The 19494-nt window shown below is 44.3% G+C and overlaps 1 protein-coding gene across 1 annotated transcript in view; it reads right to left on the reverse strand.

Moving 5' to 3' along the window:
* The window catches only part of LOC115909854 (golgin subfamily B member 1-like), a 40051-nt gene extending 21088 nt beyond the window's left edge, over positions 1–18963 (reverse strand). The window contains 12 exon segments of the mRNA XM_030959531.1: positions 309–382; positions 3508–3604; positions 3908–3999; positions 4656–5046; positions 6750–6863; positions 7269–7391; positions 8270–8422; positions 11928–12080; positions 12823–12975; positions 13599–13695; positions 15690–15822; positions 18840–18963. Of these exon segments, the coding sequence (XP_030815391.1) occupies positions 309–382; positions 3508–3604; positions 3908–3999; positions 4656–5046; positions 6750–6863; positions 7269–7391; positions 8270–8422; positions 11928–12080; positions 12823–12975; positions 13599–13688 (1440 nt within the window). The 5' untranslated portion in view covers positions 13689–13695; positions 15690–15822; positions 18840–18963.
* Between the last annotated feature and the right edge of the window lie 531 nt (positions 18964–19494).

Consider the following 19494-nt stretch of genomic DNA (forward strand, 5'->3'; position numbering starts at 1 on the left):
GAAAAACTAACTCACAACAGGTAGAAAATAGCACAAATGTGCTATTATTAACTATTATTTAACAAATAGTTAAAGTAGCACAAATGCGGACCGGATGGATGAAGGACACAAGAAATGCACACAGTTGGCAAAGGGAAACACAGTCTGTTACTAACACAGCACAAGCTGTATTTGGAAGTTATTTCTGTCTTTCACCATTAATCCAGTTAATAATAACCTTCAAAGAGGATTGGTACAAAAGACCACGACAGCTTAGCTGTTTTAAGGCCAGTCCTTGACCTATTTTATTTCAGCTGCTTTATCATTACCTGTTCTGCATCTTCTGTGACCAGCACAGCTTCCTGCTGAGACTCCCGGAGAACAAGTTGCAAATGTGGTATTTCTGAAACATTCAAACACAAAAAATTTCTTTGACACCTAAGAGTTTGCTTTAGACAGCAACAGAATATTCTTCCAGGAGCTTTTGAGAAAGGACATATGGCTGTTAATAACACTTATGTAGTGGAGATATGTACTGTCATGGGATAATGCGGATTTGGTTTTTTTTAGAGGCAACCACACAACCAACATGGTCTTTTAAGCATCTTTTAGAAAAGAACAATTGTTGTTATACAGACATACTGAAAGACAGGTAATAGAGATTCAAGTTTTAAGAAACATTTTTATAAAGGAGAGGAAAGGAAGAACTATTGTAGAAAAATGTTTCAAATTTCATTTGGAAAAAATAAAATGAGAAATTGTTATAAATGTACAAGAAAAATACATTCTAATTGATCTCAGTTCTAATTAATGTATTAGGTGATGGCTCAGCTTTTTAGCATAGGAGCCATTCGTAAAGCAACAAATACCGTGTCTTCCCAGAAATACCAATTTAGAAGCATTAAAAAACAGGCCCCATTTTTGTGAACACTTTAACTAGCAATGATGGTATGAAAAATAGGTTAATATATATGCAAAATAAAACTCAGGACCAAGTTAAACAGTTTTCTAAGGGGTACGAATTTCTGTACTTTTCACTTCTGAGCATGCAGTAAGGACACACATACCATCAACATACAGTACAACGTTTTCCTCTGTTCTCCTTTACACACTTTTCTACATACAATTGATTATACAAAACTGTATTGGCTAAGTACTATGGAAGCTGAGGAAGCTCAAATGAACATTTTGTGAATTCTAACAATTGGAAGGCAGTCTGTGTTTTCTGTGATAATGGCTTTCCTTTATTGATCCCTACTCTGCTTTAGTCTTTCCACCAAGTGAACTCCGGACAGCCTCAGACAATGTTCCTTTACACAGCAGAAAGAGAGACCTTCAATCCCTCCAAGAGCTGCCTCAAGAGAAGTTCAAGGAATCCATACAGATGTAAAGAGAGTTACAGATATTCTGGTTTAATGCACTGCTAAGCCCATGGAAATTAGGGATTTCAAGAATCTTTATATTTCAAACAACAACAGCTTGAAATTTGAAGGGATTTGTTGAGGTCTGCTTGAAAAGCACCAGAAATTACAAAATATAAGGTAACTATAAATCCTTCTTTCATTCTACCAAAGTTAGGAATGGATTATGGTGGCAATTTTTGGCATCCCACTTTAATTAAGACTGACAATTTCACGACACAAAAAAGGAGCAAGAAAGTACTCAGAACCTATAAAGCAGACTTAAAAGATTTTTTATGTTTCATTTAATATTTTGATAGTTTTAAAAAAAGAAATTACATCTCCCAGCATTTTAAGACCAAAAAAAAAGTAATCAAGCATTCAACACACCCACTGGAAACAGAATTACAAAAACAAAAGCTTGTTTTGAAGTAAACATGCAGCTAACCATGCATTGGGAAAAGGTGCTTTAAGTAACATGACAGTAAAGCTCTGAGTCACCACAGTTTTTGGGTGGAATTCCTTTCAGTAGAGAGAGGGAGGAGCAGCTTTTTAAGAAAGCTGATGGAAGTTTTCCAGGTGCATTTTGGATGTACTCAGTTGTGGCTTGGGGCTCAATTCGAGATTGAAAGCTGTATTTCTGTGAGGCCTTTCACATGGTCTTCCCAATACCCTTGCTACTAAATTGCTGATACGGGTTTGACAGGTGGGCTGTTAGCTGGGGTAAGGAACTGGCTGTGCGCAAAGAGCTGCAGTTGATGCCTCAACATCCACGTGGGAACCAGCACCCACAGAGGTCCATCCTGGGACTGGCCCTGTTCAGCGTCCCGACTGCTGACAGACAGCTGGGGAGTGCACCCAAGGACACCTGCGGGTCACCCAGGCTGAGCAGCTGATTCTTTGCTGGGGGGATGTGATGCCATCCAGAGGGACCTGGACAAGCTCGAGGAATGCAGCTATGCAGCCCTCGTGCACAGTGAGGTTTAGCAAAGCCATGTGCAAGGCCCTGCACCTGGGCTGGGGCAATCCCCAGTACCAGCACAGACTGTGGGCTGAATGGATTGAAAATAGGCTACAGAGAAAGACTCTGGGATTCTGGGAAACTAAAAACTGGACAGGAGCTGGCAATGTGTGCCTGCAGCCCAGAAAGCCAATCATACCCTGGGCTGCACCAAAAGAGGTGTGGGCAGCAGGCTGAAGGAGATAATTCTCACCCTCCTCCCTGCTTTTGTTAGACCCCACTCAGAGCACTGTGTCCAGTTCTGGGGTTCCCCTGTACAAGACAGATGTGAATCTGCTGGAGTGAGTCCAGAAGAAATGACAAAAATGATCAGAAGGCTGGAACATATCTCCCATGAAGAAAGGCTGAGAGACTCGTGGTTGCTCAGCCTGGAGAAGAAAGGCTTCAGAGAGGCCTTACTGCAGCTTTTCAAGAGTGCTGCTTCACCCTGGATTGCCCAGAGAAGCTGTCAGCTGCCCCATCATTGGACATATCCAAGGTCAAGTTGGATGGGGCTCTGAGCAACCTGACCTGGTGAAGGATGTCCCTGCTCAGGGCAGGGGGGATGGAACAGATGATCTTTATGAGTTCCTTCCAACCCAAACCATGCTGTGATTCTAAACAATGTCTTGAATGTCATTAAAGACCTGCATCTCTGAGATCTTGGAACAAAAAAGAGAAAGATGATGTTCTAGGACTGTAGGAATCTGGTTTATTGGTGATTATTCCCTATCTTTGAATGACAGGAAGAAAAATTAATCTATTTCTTAAAAATCAAGACAGCCTACTGTCATAGTGCACCAGACCCTGAAGTAAACACGTGAGGGAATGCACTGTTTTATAGTAAAATTCCAAGAGAGCTGTGCTATTGCTGCCAGCAGTCTACATGACCAGACACTCAAAATCAATGTAATTGTCTGGGGCTTTTTATGTGTGGCATATATATGGGTCCCTTACTGTTTCAGCAAAACCTATCAAAAATATCCTTCCCAGAAGTACCACCTGCAGATTGTCAGTGTTTTGTACTGGGGAAAGCTACCACTTTAGGTCTATCTTTTGTAGAAACTAATTCTAGAATGATTCTTAAGTATATTAAGAATATTAAAATAGGTAAGGTAATCATACAACCTTCTGTCTTCTGTCTTTCCAAGTTTTCTGTGGGTAGGAATGAAGTCTCATTCTGGTCTTCCTGGTCTACTATTTTTTTCTGTGATGCTGATTCATCCTGTTTAAACAGGATGGAAGGGAGAAAGACAAATTTTAATACAATTTATAAAAACATATTAGTCTTTGATCATTTGGTTAACTTCAAAAAAAAAATCAATTGGCAACTTTTAAATTACTCGAATTGAATTCTACTTCTTTCCAGGCTTCTGTAGTCATAACATGACTGCCCATCAACTGAGAGAACTAACAAAAGCCTTTCTGAAGCAATGCATGATAAAAAAAGGAATTCTAGACATTTAATTTAGCTTCAGTTCCTAAATATACCAGAAAAGTTAATGAGAATAATTTGAAAATATCAAACCTGCTGCCCCAGTTCAGAGAGCTGCACTTGTGGCTGAGATTTCAGCTCGTCCTGACAGCAGACAAATTCTTCAAACTTCTGTAGACATTCATCTGACAGAGGGGAAAGAGGGGAGTTAAGGTCTGTTCTTTCTTTTTTGCCACACTATGTCCATTTTACACACATGCACAATAGTTTATGAAATCTCTTCTCTCTTAGTCACTGCTTCAGCTTTGGGCCATAAAGAAGCTGGAAGAAAATCTGAAATAAGAGTTTGAGGCAAGATCAGTGTCGTTATTTTTAACACAGGTCTATGGGGAAAATGGTACAGTTTGCTTTTCTTGGTTGTTTTACTTATAATTTCAGTAGAAATTCAGACTGTGAAGAACAAGGCACATATAAAAAGGACTTGCGTAAGTTGATGGAAAAAATCAAACAAATCAATAAAATCAACTAAAACAATACATCCAGCTCAAGAAATCTCCATAAGCCCCAAAAGACAAGAGGCTAGAACAGTACACAAGCAAAGCACCATATATGCTACCCCACACTTCTGCTCCTCTTGCAGCTGCCAAAGACAGAACAGTGGGATCGAACTAGCCCCCCTTAGTTTGAGAGACCACCACCATTCCTTCGTCCCTGTACAATTAGGAATTGTTACATCAAGCCACTCTTATGAACTGTTATAAAAGCAAAGCCAAAGAGAAGGCAACCCAATGATCCTCAGGCTCCTGAGGAGCTGCTCCACCTAACTGCTGTGCCTGCTCACCCCGTGCTCCGAGTCCCACAGCTGGCACTGAGGGCTGGCCAGCGTCCTGCTCCTGCTGCTCAGCCCCAGGGACAGCACGGCCACGTGGCAGCTCCTCTTCAGCCACCATGAGACGACTGAGCAGCCGCTTCTTCTCTGCCACCTCCAGCCTGCGTTCCTGCTCCAGGTCTTTATACTTCACCTCTAGCTCAGCTTGTGCTCTTCTGGCCTCCTCCAGCTGTTCTGAGAGACACTGCACCTCCTCCAGCAGGCGATGGGAAGACAGCTTCCTCTCAGCCAGCTCCAGCTCCATCTTCTCCCTGAGATCCTGAGCCCCTCGTCTCTCTGCATCTAACACATCCCTCATGTAGCTTAGTTCCACTTCCATCTTCTGGCACTGATCCAGGAGCATCTGTAAAATGATACAGAAATTAATTTCTCTCTCAACTAGTTAAATACCTTGACAAAGCAAAGTACCTGAATTAGATTTTAAGGTTCTCATTAAATCCTTTTAAGATATCTGATTAGCAGAAGGGAGGAAACAAACATGTCAGAAATTTCAATTTGTTAGAAAGAAACTGCCCCACAATTTGGAAATTGCGAGAAAGCAATGCTGGGAGAAACAACTCCTCATCACTGTGGTAAAGAAAAGGTAAGTCTTGATTTAGAGGAGGGGAATTTAGAGAAAAGAAGCAATAGAACAGTGGCCAGGAGCTCTCTTTTAGAGGAAAGCAAACTTCCTAAAAAGAGGAGGAAGAGCTACAACAAATGAGGGAGAACTCAACAATTACAGAGTAGAATTTAAAAAAACAAACCAGAGCAAAAGTGTGTATGTGAAAGGGGAATGCTGAAATATGAATCTGGAGGTAACAGAAGGCTCCACACTTAAAGCAGTACCCACTGCTTTAAGAAAGATCTCAGAAGCCTCCCGTCAACACTGACCAGAGACTTAAGGTGACCAAGAGACAGAAACAAACCTTACACTTGCCCAAACTCCTGTTGTCAAACTTCCTCCTACCGGAGCTGTGGATGGTCAGCACAGCTAATTTCAGGAGGAATCTGACGAGGAACTCCTTTTACTTTATGAGTAGGTTTCAGCCTCATGGCCTCGAGTTTGTACCTATACCAGGTCTCCTTCAGACCACAGAATGTATGAGGGAAGTCAAAGACACCGAGAAGCCAAGGGAGCTTCCCCAGCCAGGAGTCAACAACCATGTCATGAAGACATCCATGCCAGCACCCCATGCTACACCCTGCTGAGTAACGCAGCCAGTAGTGAGCACAAGTCAGCTCACTAAGGTTCTTTACCATCATGGGCCTGGCTGGGACACAGAGCGAAAGAAAGTATGTGGGGCATAAGTGTATAAAAATTATCAAAATGAGGTTCAGCATTAGACTGGCTGGAGATCATGCAGCCAGTGAATGTGAGACTGATTCAGTGTAAGCCTCTTCTACAGGGATGAATAATTTTCAGAAGTTCAGATATTGGAAAAACGAAAAATACACTCATCCTCTATCTGCAAACCAACCCTTTAAGAGGCTGTGTTCTTAATTCTGTCTCAAGGAGCCTGTGTCTATATAGTCATATATGCACAGACTTGATCTCATTCTCTTCACACTCCAAACTGATGAAGCGAGAGTCAATCCCACTCCACAAGTTGTGTCACCATATAAACAAGTTCTCAGCAAGACATACCAAAGAATAGCTGTTTCTGCTCTGATCTGGCCTTGACACTGCAGTCCAGAAACACTGAGGCTCCAGCAGCACTGTGTTAGGCATTTCTGCTTTTGGGGAAGGTTTGTGTATTTGGCTTTGAAAGTACAGTCAGCAGCATGGGTATGGATAGATGTACACCCTGTCCACCTGCCCTGGATCATTAGAGCTGGCAACTGCAGCACCCACTGTGTGGCTGTACCTGCTGTGAGTTGTGCACACAGACCTGCAGCTCTAATGCCTGACCCAGGGAGGGCAGCCCCAGCTGATTTCATGATGGAAAGATGGTTCCAAAAAAAACCTAATCTGGTAACTTCTGAGCCACTGACAAAGGCCCCATCTACCACACACACACACACACACACACACAGAGTAAAGCAATAAAAAGCACGACCAGATACCTGGTTTTGTTTTTCAGCAGTGTGTAACTCCTGCTGCAGCAGTTCTACCATCTGAGTTCGTCCTAACAGAGCTGCTTCCTGCTCCTCGAGCTTTCTCTGAAGTGTGCACAGGTTCTGTGAGAGAGACAAAGCCATTCCAGCACTGGGGAGACCAGGGTAAATTCAGATTCCCGGGTTTCAGCCATATACCTTGTTTTTGTAACACACTTACTGTGATAGCCTGAATTAACTAATTTTTGTTGACACCTATTCTGGAGCCCTGGTGCAGTAGGAGGAGCTTACTTCGCTTCATGAACAATAATGTAACACTTTTTTCAACTGTTCTTTCTCTTTGACTGATAGCAAACCAGCAGATTGAAACTAAGGACTCAAAGTTCCAACTAGCAATCCAAAAAACTCCAAACAATCAAAGCATCTTTCTTCTTATCCCTTCTGAGTTACTTTAATGAGAACTGTTCTTTCAGAGTGTCCTCTGTTTTCCTTCCTCCTCCCATGATATGATTATTATATCAAATATACCTGTTGCTTCTCTACTTCCATATCTGACTGGACCACCATCTTGCGCAATTCAGCTTGATGCTGGTGCACATGCTCTTCCAGGAGAGCTTCCTTCTCCTGAATCACTTCCTGCAGGGAGCTCAGCTGAAAACACAAGCCACAAAATAAAAACAAACCAACAAGCTTATGAAGCTGACAGACACACAGGTTTGCCTTCAACATCCACCAGCACATTGTGCGTGCGATGGAGTTTTCAGCTGGACAATCCTACACATCATCTTGGTCAAACAGTATTTTTACTTGGTGTCTTTATCCTACTATTATGTGCATAACAACTGATAAGATTTCAGATCCCAGAAAGCAAAAAGCATAGAATTTAATCTACAAATACGTAGAATAATAAAATAAATTATTACTATACAATTAACAGTTCATAAAACTTCTGGGCTTTTAACTGTATAGGATGCAGCCCAATTCACAGTTCAAAAGCTAAACCTGCAATTTTGAGTATTAAAAAAATCCTTCCACAAATAACTACAACACATCATTAATGCTGTGACATCCTGTGATAAACAGCTGTCCTGCACACCCACAGAACACAGAGAGGCAATGGCAGGCAGGGAAGAACCCAAATTCTGACTCAGAGGAAGGGACACCCTATCCAGGCCCTTCCAGGGACTGTTTTCCCCCTCCTCAGAGAGCCATCAGTCCCACTGTCCAAGGGTGAAACCCATCTCTTACCCGCAGAGCACCTTTTGCACCAAGGGTGGTTCTGGCCTGGGGCAGAGGATGAAGGGCAGGAGAAGATCATTTGGGGATTGTGAAAGATTTAGGTAATGTTTAGAGGAGGAGCCAATGGCAGTGAAATGGATGGACCTCGGTGGTTTGAGGAGGCACAAGACTGACAAAATTGAGGTAAGGGAATTGAAGACCAGCTGTGTAAGCATTGTTTTATTCTGTCATACTGGTCTAAGCAGTGAGGTGGGAAACACAGACTGATGAATAGAAAAAAATTTCTGTACCTGTGTTGCATACTTGATTTCAGCATCTTTCAGATTCACTTCGGCTACAGCCAGCTGTTTTTTCAGATCCTGAACAGTCTCCTCTTGCTCCCTGAGCTGCTTTTTCAGTACTTCCACTTCCTCTCTGTGCCCTTCACTTGTATTTTCGTTTTTCTGACGTTGCAAGAGGAAAAAAGTAGGAAGAAGATAAACAGAAGAAAGTAAACTTATCAGTATTATTGGTTAATAAATTAAATAAATTAATTTTAAAAAATACGCTATAATGCTACTTTACTCTTGACTCCTAATCAGAATATTATTTTTACTACACTGCTTCATTTCTTAACTTTACATTTGCTTCTTTAAATGAAGTTGTCCTATGTTAAGTAACTATTTTCCCTATTTCTGTGTAGAGATGCACAAGACGGTTTTAATTGGGAAGTGTCAAAGCACTTGGCAGGGCTAACAGTCCATGACTGCTCACTATATAATCTAAGGCAAATTAGATTATTAAATACATTATTTATTCTATGACTTCCCTGATTTCTGAGGCATTTTAACATCACAAATTTCTCTAATAACAGAAATAAAAACATTTGAAAATTAATTATAGAAGAATATTCTCCATGTGACAAAGGAGTAGACATTCTAGACTGCAGAAAATGCCTATGGAAGTCTCTTTAGACTACAGGATTATTAGCAATGAACTTATTAGTTACAAGCAAAGGGAACAGGCAAACAATTATCAGTTCTACTCCACTTAAATCCTCTGTTTACGACCAAGAAATGTAAACAACAGTTCACATAAAATGTGCTTAGGCTGTGTCTACTCAGACAACCCAGCACACTACACCTGCATTCTTCTCTCTGTGTCTCCACCTGGGTGAGGGCAGGTCCCTCCCCACCTGTCCCTGAGCAGACAAAACCTGCTCTGCATTCTTATCTCAGCACTTCCAGCTACTGTCAGCACACAATGCTAGGTATTTTGTACTCAATATATATAAAATACATCTCTTCCATTTTTTAGTTGTGGCAGGTATTGGGTCAAACACCATCAATAACACAGGAATTCTACAGAGTATTTATGTATTTAAACCCAATCTGAAAATACTATGAAGGCTTTTAAAAGTACTTATGCATAACAGTAATAAGAATAAGAGGCTACTGTTCCTCAAAAGCTGTTTCACCTATAGAGAAAGTCATTGGCAGGAGGCAGAACAGACAGACAAAGAAGCTTCAGTTGCACTTACATTTAGAAATAGAACAAGACAGAAAAATAAGGACTAGAGATGCAGAAGCTCTAAGAAGCCAGGATATACATAACTTGTAAGACTGGGGCAGAGGAGCTGCTGGGGGAAGACAGTTGGATTAGTTTGTTCACTTGTAATTGGCTTTCAGGATTGATACTCACAGTTGGATTTTAAAAAGCCTCTTACACTGACCATTACACGGAGTGCCACATGTAAGGACAGTAGCACAGCCACAAAAAGCTCGAGCTTTTAAATACCATGTTTTTCCAAGATGTATAAGCTCTTATATCTGAACATAATTTATCTTTACCCACTTCAAAAGTTTGAGAGGAGCCTCAATTGTTCTGTACACAAATACTATCTAAAAGGAGGAGATAAGATGATATTTCCATTCTTCTCAAAACAAGTCACTCTGCTAAAAGCCCAGGAAGTAACAGTACTAGTTAGGTATTTAAAATACAGTCTTCCCACAGGGCCCACATCACTGAGAGAAAAAACCCAGTCCTTATGCTGAAGTACTGAATATTAGCAAAGATGCAACTCTAACCTAGAATTTTCACCTTCAAATGGCAGAGTAACTGTCTAGGAAATACCCCCATTACTCAGAACAGCATCTACTTGGAGAAATAACTTTAAATAAAGGACTCTGTAACTTCTCAGTAGGTCTAACCTTGCAAGAAAGAAGCTAGTGCTTTCTGGGTCAAATACAAAATATTGCAGGTAACTGCCCTAACATAATTTCACTCAAACTATGTTCTAACCCAAACCAAATAAGGTTGTGGCCCATACCATGTCCACTGGAGACTGTCTCAAGCCCTCATTCCTCTAATTAGGAGGCCATTTTTCTTAATGGCTAATTTACCTTCATCCATTCATCTGCATTATCCTTTAACAGTTTGCCCACTTTCTTGAAGCTCACCTTCCTCATACAACTGTAGAGAGAAATGACATTTCCTCTCTGACTTTGGTTGACTAAACAACCAAGCTGTTTGAATGTCTCCCAAGGGCAGCTACTAACATGATGGGAGGAAAAAAGTCTCTTGCTGCTCTCGGAATTTATCTTTCCTCATTCCAAATGAGTAGAACATGACAACACAAGGCCTTGCGACTCTCAGTAGAACAGCTAGAACGGTATGTAAAAAAGCTAAGGTCTCTTTTTAAAATCTATATTGCACCAATTAACTGATGATCAGCTTTCTCTCATTTTGCCTTCTTCAACTGATAAATTTGAATTTTGAAGCAAGAACACTCACTACTCCTCAACAGGAAGTCTACACAAAGCCATGTACCAGCACATGGATGTTACACACACATGCTGCAGACAGCTAAGCTGAAAAAGAGCCTCAGCACCAGGAGAGGAATGTCAAGTGACACAGCTAAACAGCTCCCGTGGCCTTGACTGGTCTCTACAGCCAGGGAATGCTGTTCATGCTTGATTGTGCACTGGTTAAATTTTGCTTCATTTTTCTATTATGTCAATCCTTGAGATTATCAAATTCTTCATGTATGAAACCAGATGGTGCTTTGCATTGAGAAAGACTCTCAAGTTGGTACTGGGAATTACAGAAGAACATTTCTATGATTTTATGATGCTCTCAATCAAAAATAGTCAGCACAAGTCATAGAACTGATCTTCATTAGTAGTAGCCTCTCATCTGACAGCTCTCACAGGCACCTTTTATTGTTTCCTACAATATTTTTTTTTCAATGTCTGAAATAACTTTTATGTTCTCTGGTTCAATGAACATCATCTGGACCATTCTGGACTTCTATCCCATTTCTCTTCCATAATATTACAAACTTTTTAAAGAAAACATTGTTCTGCTGATCACATAGTCAAGTTTTCAAAAATTACCAGCTCCAGTGGGAGCTTCTAGTTAGTAGCTAACAGCCTCTTCAATGTCTTCATAGAGGATACTTTTCCCCCAGTTTTACCTAGTGTTACACAATTATGGTTTGTCAGCCATAAAACTTTATGGTGGCTCAGGAAGCCACACAACTGGAAAAATATATATTTATATTAAAGTTACTGTCTTCCAGTTTCAATGACCTCCTTACCTCCTTGTTTTTGTACACCAGCCAACCTTTGCTGTACTGACATGACACGCAACATTTTGAAACTCATAGCTCAGACAGACATACAGTTTCTGCAGGAAAGAGTTCAGCTACAATGGATTTCCAAAGTTATGCAGAGGGAAACCAGCCCATGACCTTGAGGAGATCAAGCTGAGCACTCCAAGGGCATCTGCAGCACAAGGAAGCTGGACAGACAGGCTTCCTACAGCACAGGCACAGACGTCCTTGCTGGAATTATGAACATCCTGCTAGTAAGACAAATAGACCCTGCTGGGTCCCTGTGACCTGAAACATCAGGCAGTACCAGGTTATCAGTAGAAGCTACATCTTTTTAATTGCCCCCTTCTCCTAACCTTGGGATCCTCCAGCTCTTCTGCTGAGGCCTGTGTAGGCAGCGGTGCTCCTTTCTCTGTCAGCTCCTCAATGCGTTTGTTCAGAGAGGCCAGTTTGGCTTTGGCTTGAAGTTTAAGTTTCATCAGCTTGGCATCCGCAGCCTCTCGTTCTTTCTGTAAGAGAAGGACACAAACTGACTGCCCTGACTCCAGCGCTGCTACCCAAGAAGCACCACTTTGAGAAAGCTACACAGTTTATCAGCCTGCCATACTCTGTTTAACCCTGCCTTCCCAGTAACAGCACTATCTAAAACACATCTGCAAACCAAATTTGTTCTGAAACACCACACATCCCAACACCGTAGCTTCTACCCCAGCACTTCCTTCCAAGGACAGAGCACTCAGGGACTTCACTCAGCAGTGAATACAAACTCAGTTTGACTTTGTCTGCTACACGCAGTCCCTCAGAGCTATCTCAAGTGACCACATTGCCACCATACCTCAGGGTGGACAACATGTATCTTTGGGAATGCCTCATGAAACCACAGGACCAGTGGACGAGCGCAGCACAGGTTTCTCTGTGTCAAACACTCTGAAGCAGGGGAAGAACAACCTCACACAAGATATTAGTACTTATTAGAGCCACTGGGAATCTGCATGGGCCTCAAAGGGCTCTGAGACAAAATGCTGTGTAACTTGGGTGTAACTTATCTACTGTAGTCTAAATTAACCCAAGCAAACTAACAGACGATATCCTACATCTCTTAGGGTAGTTCATTATTCAAATTCCAATATTCCTCTGGAACTGCTGCCATTCGTCATGCAGGTATCTCACGTTCAAAAGAAACCAGAGACAGGCTTGCACAGAAGACTGAAGCAGCATTTTATTCTTGGTCCTCAGAGAAAGAAATGGTACCTTGAGCACAGTTTCTTTTTCCTGGAGCAGGGCATCCTTTTCTCGAATCAAATCCTTCAGCTGAACAACCAGCTTTTCTGTTTGGGCTAGGCGCTCCAACACCTCCTCAGGTGCTTCCTCCATGCTTTCTGCTTCTGACTGCAAAGCTTCTACCTGAAACAACAAAATCAGTGCTCTGAAGGAAATAAAAAACTATTAACAGCCTGCAGCAGAGCACCCACATGATAGCTTCAGCTCCAGTCCTCAGTGCTGCACTCTGCTCCCTGCAGGCATTTCATGAAGCCTGTAGAAATACACAGTTAGATGAAACCAGGAGGAAACTCAGAGAACTTATAAGCCAACACACAAAAACAAAGAGCACCTTGCTGAACACCACATGAATAAATCTGAAACGAGAGGGACCTTCACACACTATCCACGGTCTCAATACCAAAGGCAAGCACAAAGACGAAGCCTCCCACTATGACCCAACCATGCCGAGCTTCCCCTCCTGTTACACGCAATTACCAGTACTCTTAAAAGTCTTTCTTCACCATAATTCTAGTTTGTTTCCTCGGATCACGTTGAGATGTGGAAACTGAGGAGATTATGGTCTGCCCAACAGAAATGCTGACTTAAGAGGTGAGGAGTAGAAGAAAAGCAGACTGGAATTACAGCTCAGTCTAGTGCTCAGCAAGGAAGAAGCAGGAGACAGTTCTCACTGCAGTCTAACGAACCATGCTCCCCAAAGTAACTGTCAATAAGATCTGAAAGTCTTTAGATAACACTGTACTTACAGCAATAGATGGTTCAGTAACTGCATCTCCATCATCCCCAGACAGCTCTTGTAAAACAGTACTTGCTAAACCTGACAAACGGCTCAGCATCTTGAGCCTATAACAAAACCAAGAGTCAGAATACAAAGCTGCTATGAAGAATAAGCTCCTTTATGCCCATCTCTAATGTTACAGCAGTTGGTGACCACGCTTGTAGGAATTTGTCTCCTACGCTAAGAGAGAAAAGCTGAAGCAAAACCTCAGGAAAAAAGAAATGGTCACGTTAACAGGAGCAGCCAGACCCTCTGAATATTAGAGCAGAGGATGTGCTGGTGTCCAGACACATGAAGATTCCTTCACTGCTCCACACGTATGATTGAAAAATACACTTTTATACCAGATGCCAAATCATCCTCATAGTTCATTCTTGATCTTTCTTAACAATGACATTACAGAACCACAATCTGTTCAGTTTACTGAAAAGAAAGGTGATTGTTAAATGACATCATTTCTCTACAGCCCAAACGTGGCCTGTAACATAAAACCAGCTTTCTGCTAATTAGTAGTGGAAATAATGGACTGGGCCGTGATGTTTGCTAAACAGATACAAATGTGTCACATCAGAGAGATGATGAGACCTCTGCATGTCACATACAGGACAGGACCTCAACATAGGGGAATAGTCTGCAGAGGACATAGATTCACTGGCTGCTGCTTAGCATACCTTTCATTTCCTTGAAGTTCAGGAGCCAAACTAATCCAGCAGGTGGAAGTGAAGAACCAAAAAACATGTGGCAGTACCAGCCAGCAACATATAATTTGTCATTTTGGGGAGAGCAGTAAATTAAATTCTCCATTATTAACTGAGACCTCACTAAATTCACCAAACTCAAATGAGCCTTTGTATAGAGCTGCCAATCAGGAGGATAACAACAGGCTGGAGAAACAGATGGATAGAAACATTGTGAAGCTCAGGAAAGGTAGAATGCCTTTCCTATGCCTGGAATGCGAAAAGCATGAGTGGCACAGGCTGAGGAGCAACTGGCCGTACAAGTGTGTTGCAGAAGACAAGCTCCAAGTGCTGATGGCCAAGCCTGGCACAAGCCACCAGTGTGCTCACAGCCAAGGTCAGGCGTACACTGAGCTGTACTGGGAGGACTGAAGGCAGCAGGTTAAGAAAAGCAATTATTCCTCTCTATTCACACCAGTAAGACTACATTTGAAGTAGAGTGCCTACTTTCAAAACAGTGAATCAAGTACAGCAGAGAGCCCCTAGGATGACTGGGGTTTGCTTTACAAAGCATGTGGAGAGTGTAAGAGTGCTGGGCTTGCTCAGCCCTGAGAACAGCAGGTGAGGAGCAGGATACAATTGCTGTCCTCCCTACAAGCACCCATAAGGTAGCTAAAGACAGTCACGCACCTCTTACAAGGTCCACATAGTATGGACACGAGGCAGAGGACACAAGTCACAGCACAGACAATTTCAATCAGAAAAAATGCACAGGGAAGAAGTTAAAATACTATATTAGGCTCATAGCATTCTGATCTCATTTTTTATGTTAGACATGCTAAGAGCAAAGGATTTGACCAACTGAACTCCCAAAGCCCCTTAAGAATCACAGAATCATCATTCTAATGTTCTATAAAAAGAGGTCACATGTGACTTTTGACATCTCTGAACACAAAGGCCACAGAACTGTCCATGCCTGTAAGTGCCAAAATAATTTGTACAATTACAGAAGCTCCAGTATTGCAAGCTGAAACTATATTAGTCATAAGATCTAGCTTATAAGCAAATTCATATTAGCTATAAGATCGAATTTACATTATTAAAATTATCTCCATCAAATTGAATCTTTTAATATGATGTCTCTGCCTCACTAGAAGCAGGCTCCTGAAGCTGGCTACACAGACCCACTCATTCCTGACCTCCCTTGTCTTACTAAGCAAATCTTTGGTCTTAGATTGCCACTTAAACGTGTGGAAATATTGACACTGGAAAGGAGCAGCACACTACTCATCTGCAACAGTCACCTGATTTTGCAAAAGTAGAAAGCATGACAATGCACATTGTCATGCATCAATAGCAGAAAAGAGCATATGAATACTAACCTGCTTTGTACTCCAAGGAGCTCATGGGTCTCCTGATTCAATAGTAATGTTTCCAAGGTAGAGCAGTCACACACAGGTCTTTCTTGCCATTCCTTATTATCTCTTGAGCACTGACAGGTTGCATGAACCAAGACTTTTGATGGAGAGAGAAGCAAAAAAGAACAAAAACAAACAAAAAAAAATTATCCAATAATAAAGAAATAAACCCATCCTTCATCCTACACAGTACACTCCAGGACTGTTAGTCAGCCACTTGCAATACACATGAAAAGTGAGACGAGTCTGCTCTGTTTGGGAACATGGATTTGCAGACATGCCCTGGTTTCTCACACAGCATACACAGCATGAGCTCAGTCTCTTCAGCCCAGGGAACAGAACGCTCCAGCAACAGTGAGTGTAGCAAAAAGACATGCAGCAAGAGGCCAGGCCTAAGACAGGTTCCTGCAAAGAGCTCAAGGGGATGCAACTCCTCCAGAAGCACAATCCAAATGCCAGGACTGCTCATGTTCTGCAACAACACAGCAGTCACTGAAACAAGTACTGGTGCTTTGCTCACTTCTCAGCTGGCCCTGGGCAAGACGTGAGGCATGCAATTCCAGAGCAGTACAGCTTTACAGTTCCTGCCAGGGAGATTTCTTCTGGCAACATCAACTGCTCACCGATGCGGTAATGAGATACTCATGTGGAGACCTGGAATGTCTGGAATCCATCGTAAGAACAATTAAGTATTTATAGTTTTGTAAACCATCACTCCCACGATGCCCCAGTAAGGAACTGAACCTTCTGTCTTGGCAATGGTGCATTTTAGAAAAGAGCCATCCAAATGCAAGAACGTCTCTTTCTAACTGTCTGCAACACTCGAAGAGGATGGGTCTGACCTTCCAACTGAGCATTAGGCCACAGCCTCTTAAAGTCAGAAATGCAAAATATGAGGCTGGGACCGAGAGAACCAATAGATGAATTATTAGAAGTGGTATTAGAAATACGAAAAAGAAGCAGAATCTAGGCATCTGCATGGGCCTCAGCACATATCTGCTTGCTACAGGCACTACAATTTCAGGCATGCATACCTGGATTGAGAAAATATTTCTTGGCATTTGTCAAGGTTGGCCACGTTAACCTGACACCGCCTTCAAGCTAGTGAGCCTTGCTGGGTTTGGCTCACAACTGACTGCCTTAAAAATGCAAACAGAAGAACCATCTGCACCTATTTGCACGGATGTGGACATAACAACCTGAACTCCAGCCTTAGAGATTTGTGTCTTTTGAATTAATTTTTAATTTACATTCTCAGGTCAGCCAGATATGGCAAGGGATGTGAATGGGAAAAAAACAGTGATTCTACAATTGTGCAAACAGCAACAGGTATGCTGTCTGTGTAGAGGAAACAGGGAAAACACGGGCCTAGGTGGGCCACTGCTCTGGAGAGCATCCTATTCTAATACCCTTGGATCACATCTCTGAAAGCAGCACTGCAGAGAGAGGCTGGGGATTGAAGTGGACAACTGACCTAGGCCATCAATGCACCCTCGTGACAGAGGCCAGCAGCAGCACGCTGGGCTGCAGCAGGAGGAAGGTGATCCTTCCTCTCTACCAGGCACTGGTGAGGCCATGTCTGCAGTAATGTGTCCTGTTCTGGGCATCTCAGAACAAGAGGTGGGAACTTGTTGGAGAAAATTCAGTTGAGGACAACATAAATAAACATAAATGAATAAATAAAAGGCTCGAGGAGAATCTTATCAAAGAACCACGGACTGGCTGAAGGTAGGAGGTCATCTGGTCTAAGCTCCCTGCTCAAACAGAAGCTGTGCAGGCAGCTTCTGAATATCTCCAAGGACAGAGGCTTCACAGCTTCCCTGGACAACCTGTGCCAGCGCTCAGTAAGCCACAGAGTGAAGTATTTTCTGATGATCAAGGTAATCACCCGTGTCTCAGTTCATGCTCACAACCTCTCATGCTTTCACCAGACACCACTGTAAAGAGCCTGGCTCTGCCTTCTCTGAGCCCTCCCTAAGAACAAAACCAGGAACAGGCATAACATGGCTTTAAATCGTCCCAAAGCCAACAGTCTGCACAGGAGGTGGTGGCTGGCCTGTGCATCAGCCTCAAGGACTTGTGGCAAGAATATCCTGGTGTTATACAATGCCAAACATGAAAGGACAGAGGTTTTTCCGTGTTCCGCTGCCTTGCCCCAATAAAGCAAACAGTGCTCTCAGAGACAAGACTGATGCTATCCCAGGCTCACACTGGCATATGGATTCCCACCTCTGTAATGAACAGCAGAACACAAGGAGCCTCGCAGTGCTCAGGGTGTGAGCCAGGATCCTTTACATCCTCTACCTTTGCTCAGTATTCCTGTGACTAATGAACTTTTGCTGGGGAAACTTCACTTTGAACACTGGAACTACGGATCAGCAGTCATCTGGAGGAGGCTCCTTTTCTCTGAAATACACATTGCTGACCCGAATAGTCGAAGCCCACTGCTAGTCTGCACAGCCTGCATTAAGCAGCACATTTCTGTCCCTAGGTATCAGCCACAGCAAAGAAAAACTTGACGATGTTCTTCCCTAATTTATTATACTATAAGTATATTATACAAAAATGAAGTTAATTCCTTGCATTTCCCTTCGTTTAAAATCAAAAACGCATTAAAAGCGCTGCTGCTGTACACAAGCCCTGGGCCAAACTTCTCCCGCTGTGCGGAGGGGTTCCAAGGAAAGTCGGGAGGGACGGGCAGCACTGGGGCGCCGTGCTGCTCGGGGAGCGGCGGCTCCTGCCGCCACGGGGATGGCAGGCAGCGCTGACGGGCCCCGGCAGCCCCGCAGATGTACCGGACCGCACGCCTCCGGCGGGCCCCGCGGAACGCGAACCTCCCCCGGCCGGGCTGCGCTCCCGGTACCTGCGGGCACCGCGGCCAGCGTCCCACCAGCGTGGGGACACGGGGCGGAACGCAAAGCCCAGAGCGAGAAGAGAAGCTCGCCACGACCCACCGCCCCTTACGGCCGGGGCCCCGGGGAGCTGCGAACCCGTCCCGGCCCCGCATGGCCACGAAAGGAGCCCGACCAGCGACTGCCGCCGAGAGCTGGGCGGCAGAGCCCGCGATCCGCACAGGGCAGGCGGAGAGCGCACAGGGCGGGGGGAGGCACTGACCTGCAGCAGGGCAGGGGGTCAGCACCGAGGAGCGGCTCTAACCCGCCAAGGAGCTCCCGCCGCCGCCGGACCGCTCTGCCGCGCCAGCTCAGCACCGGAACGCGCCGCCGCCACTTCCGCCTCTGCGCGGCCCCGCCCCCGGCGCAGAGGGACCAATCAGCTGCGGCGGTTGAAAGATAGACGAGACTGCCAGGCAATCGCGACGGAGCAGCTGCCTCGGCGCCATGGTTATCCTGCAACATGGCACAAAGTGACCAATCCCGAGGACGCTGTGGGTTCCCGCCCAATAACAAGGCAGCGACCAATCAGTTGCGGCGTTTCGGGCCGGACGGGCGGCGTTGGTGAGACGGAGGCTCTCACATGCCGGTGGCCGATGGGAGCGGGGGCGGGGCCGCGGGGAGGCGGGGCCGCGGGGGCGGGGACCGCGGGGAGGCGGGGCCTGCGGGGGGCGGGGCCTGCGGGGGACGTGGCGGGCCCTCTGGAGGGCGGGGTCGCGAGGGGGCGGGGCCGCGGGGATTCTAGCTGCTGCCCGTTGGGGGCGGGCCGCGCCGGAGGTAATGTGCGGTGGTTTGGTCGGAACGTCCCTTTGCGGAGGATGCAGTCCCACCCCCCCTGCCACAGGCACCTCCGGCCGGGCCGGGTTGCTCCAAGCCCC

The sequence above is a fragment of the Camarhynchus parvulus genome, chromosome 1A (genome assembly GCF_901933205.1).
Source record: "Camarhynchus parvulus chromosome 1A, STF_HiC, whole genome shotgun sequence".
NCBI classification, from domain to species: domain Eukaryota; kingdom Metazoa; phylum Chordata; class Aves; order Passeriformes; family Thraupidae; genus Camarhynchus; species Camarhynchus parvulus.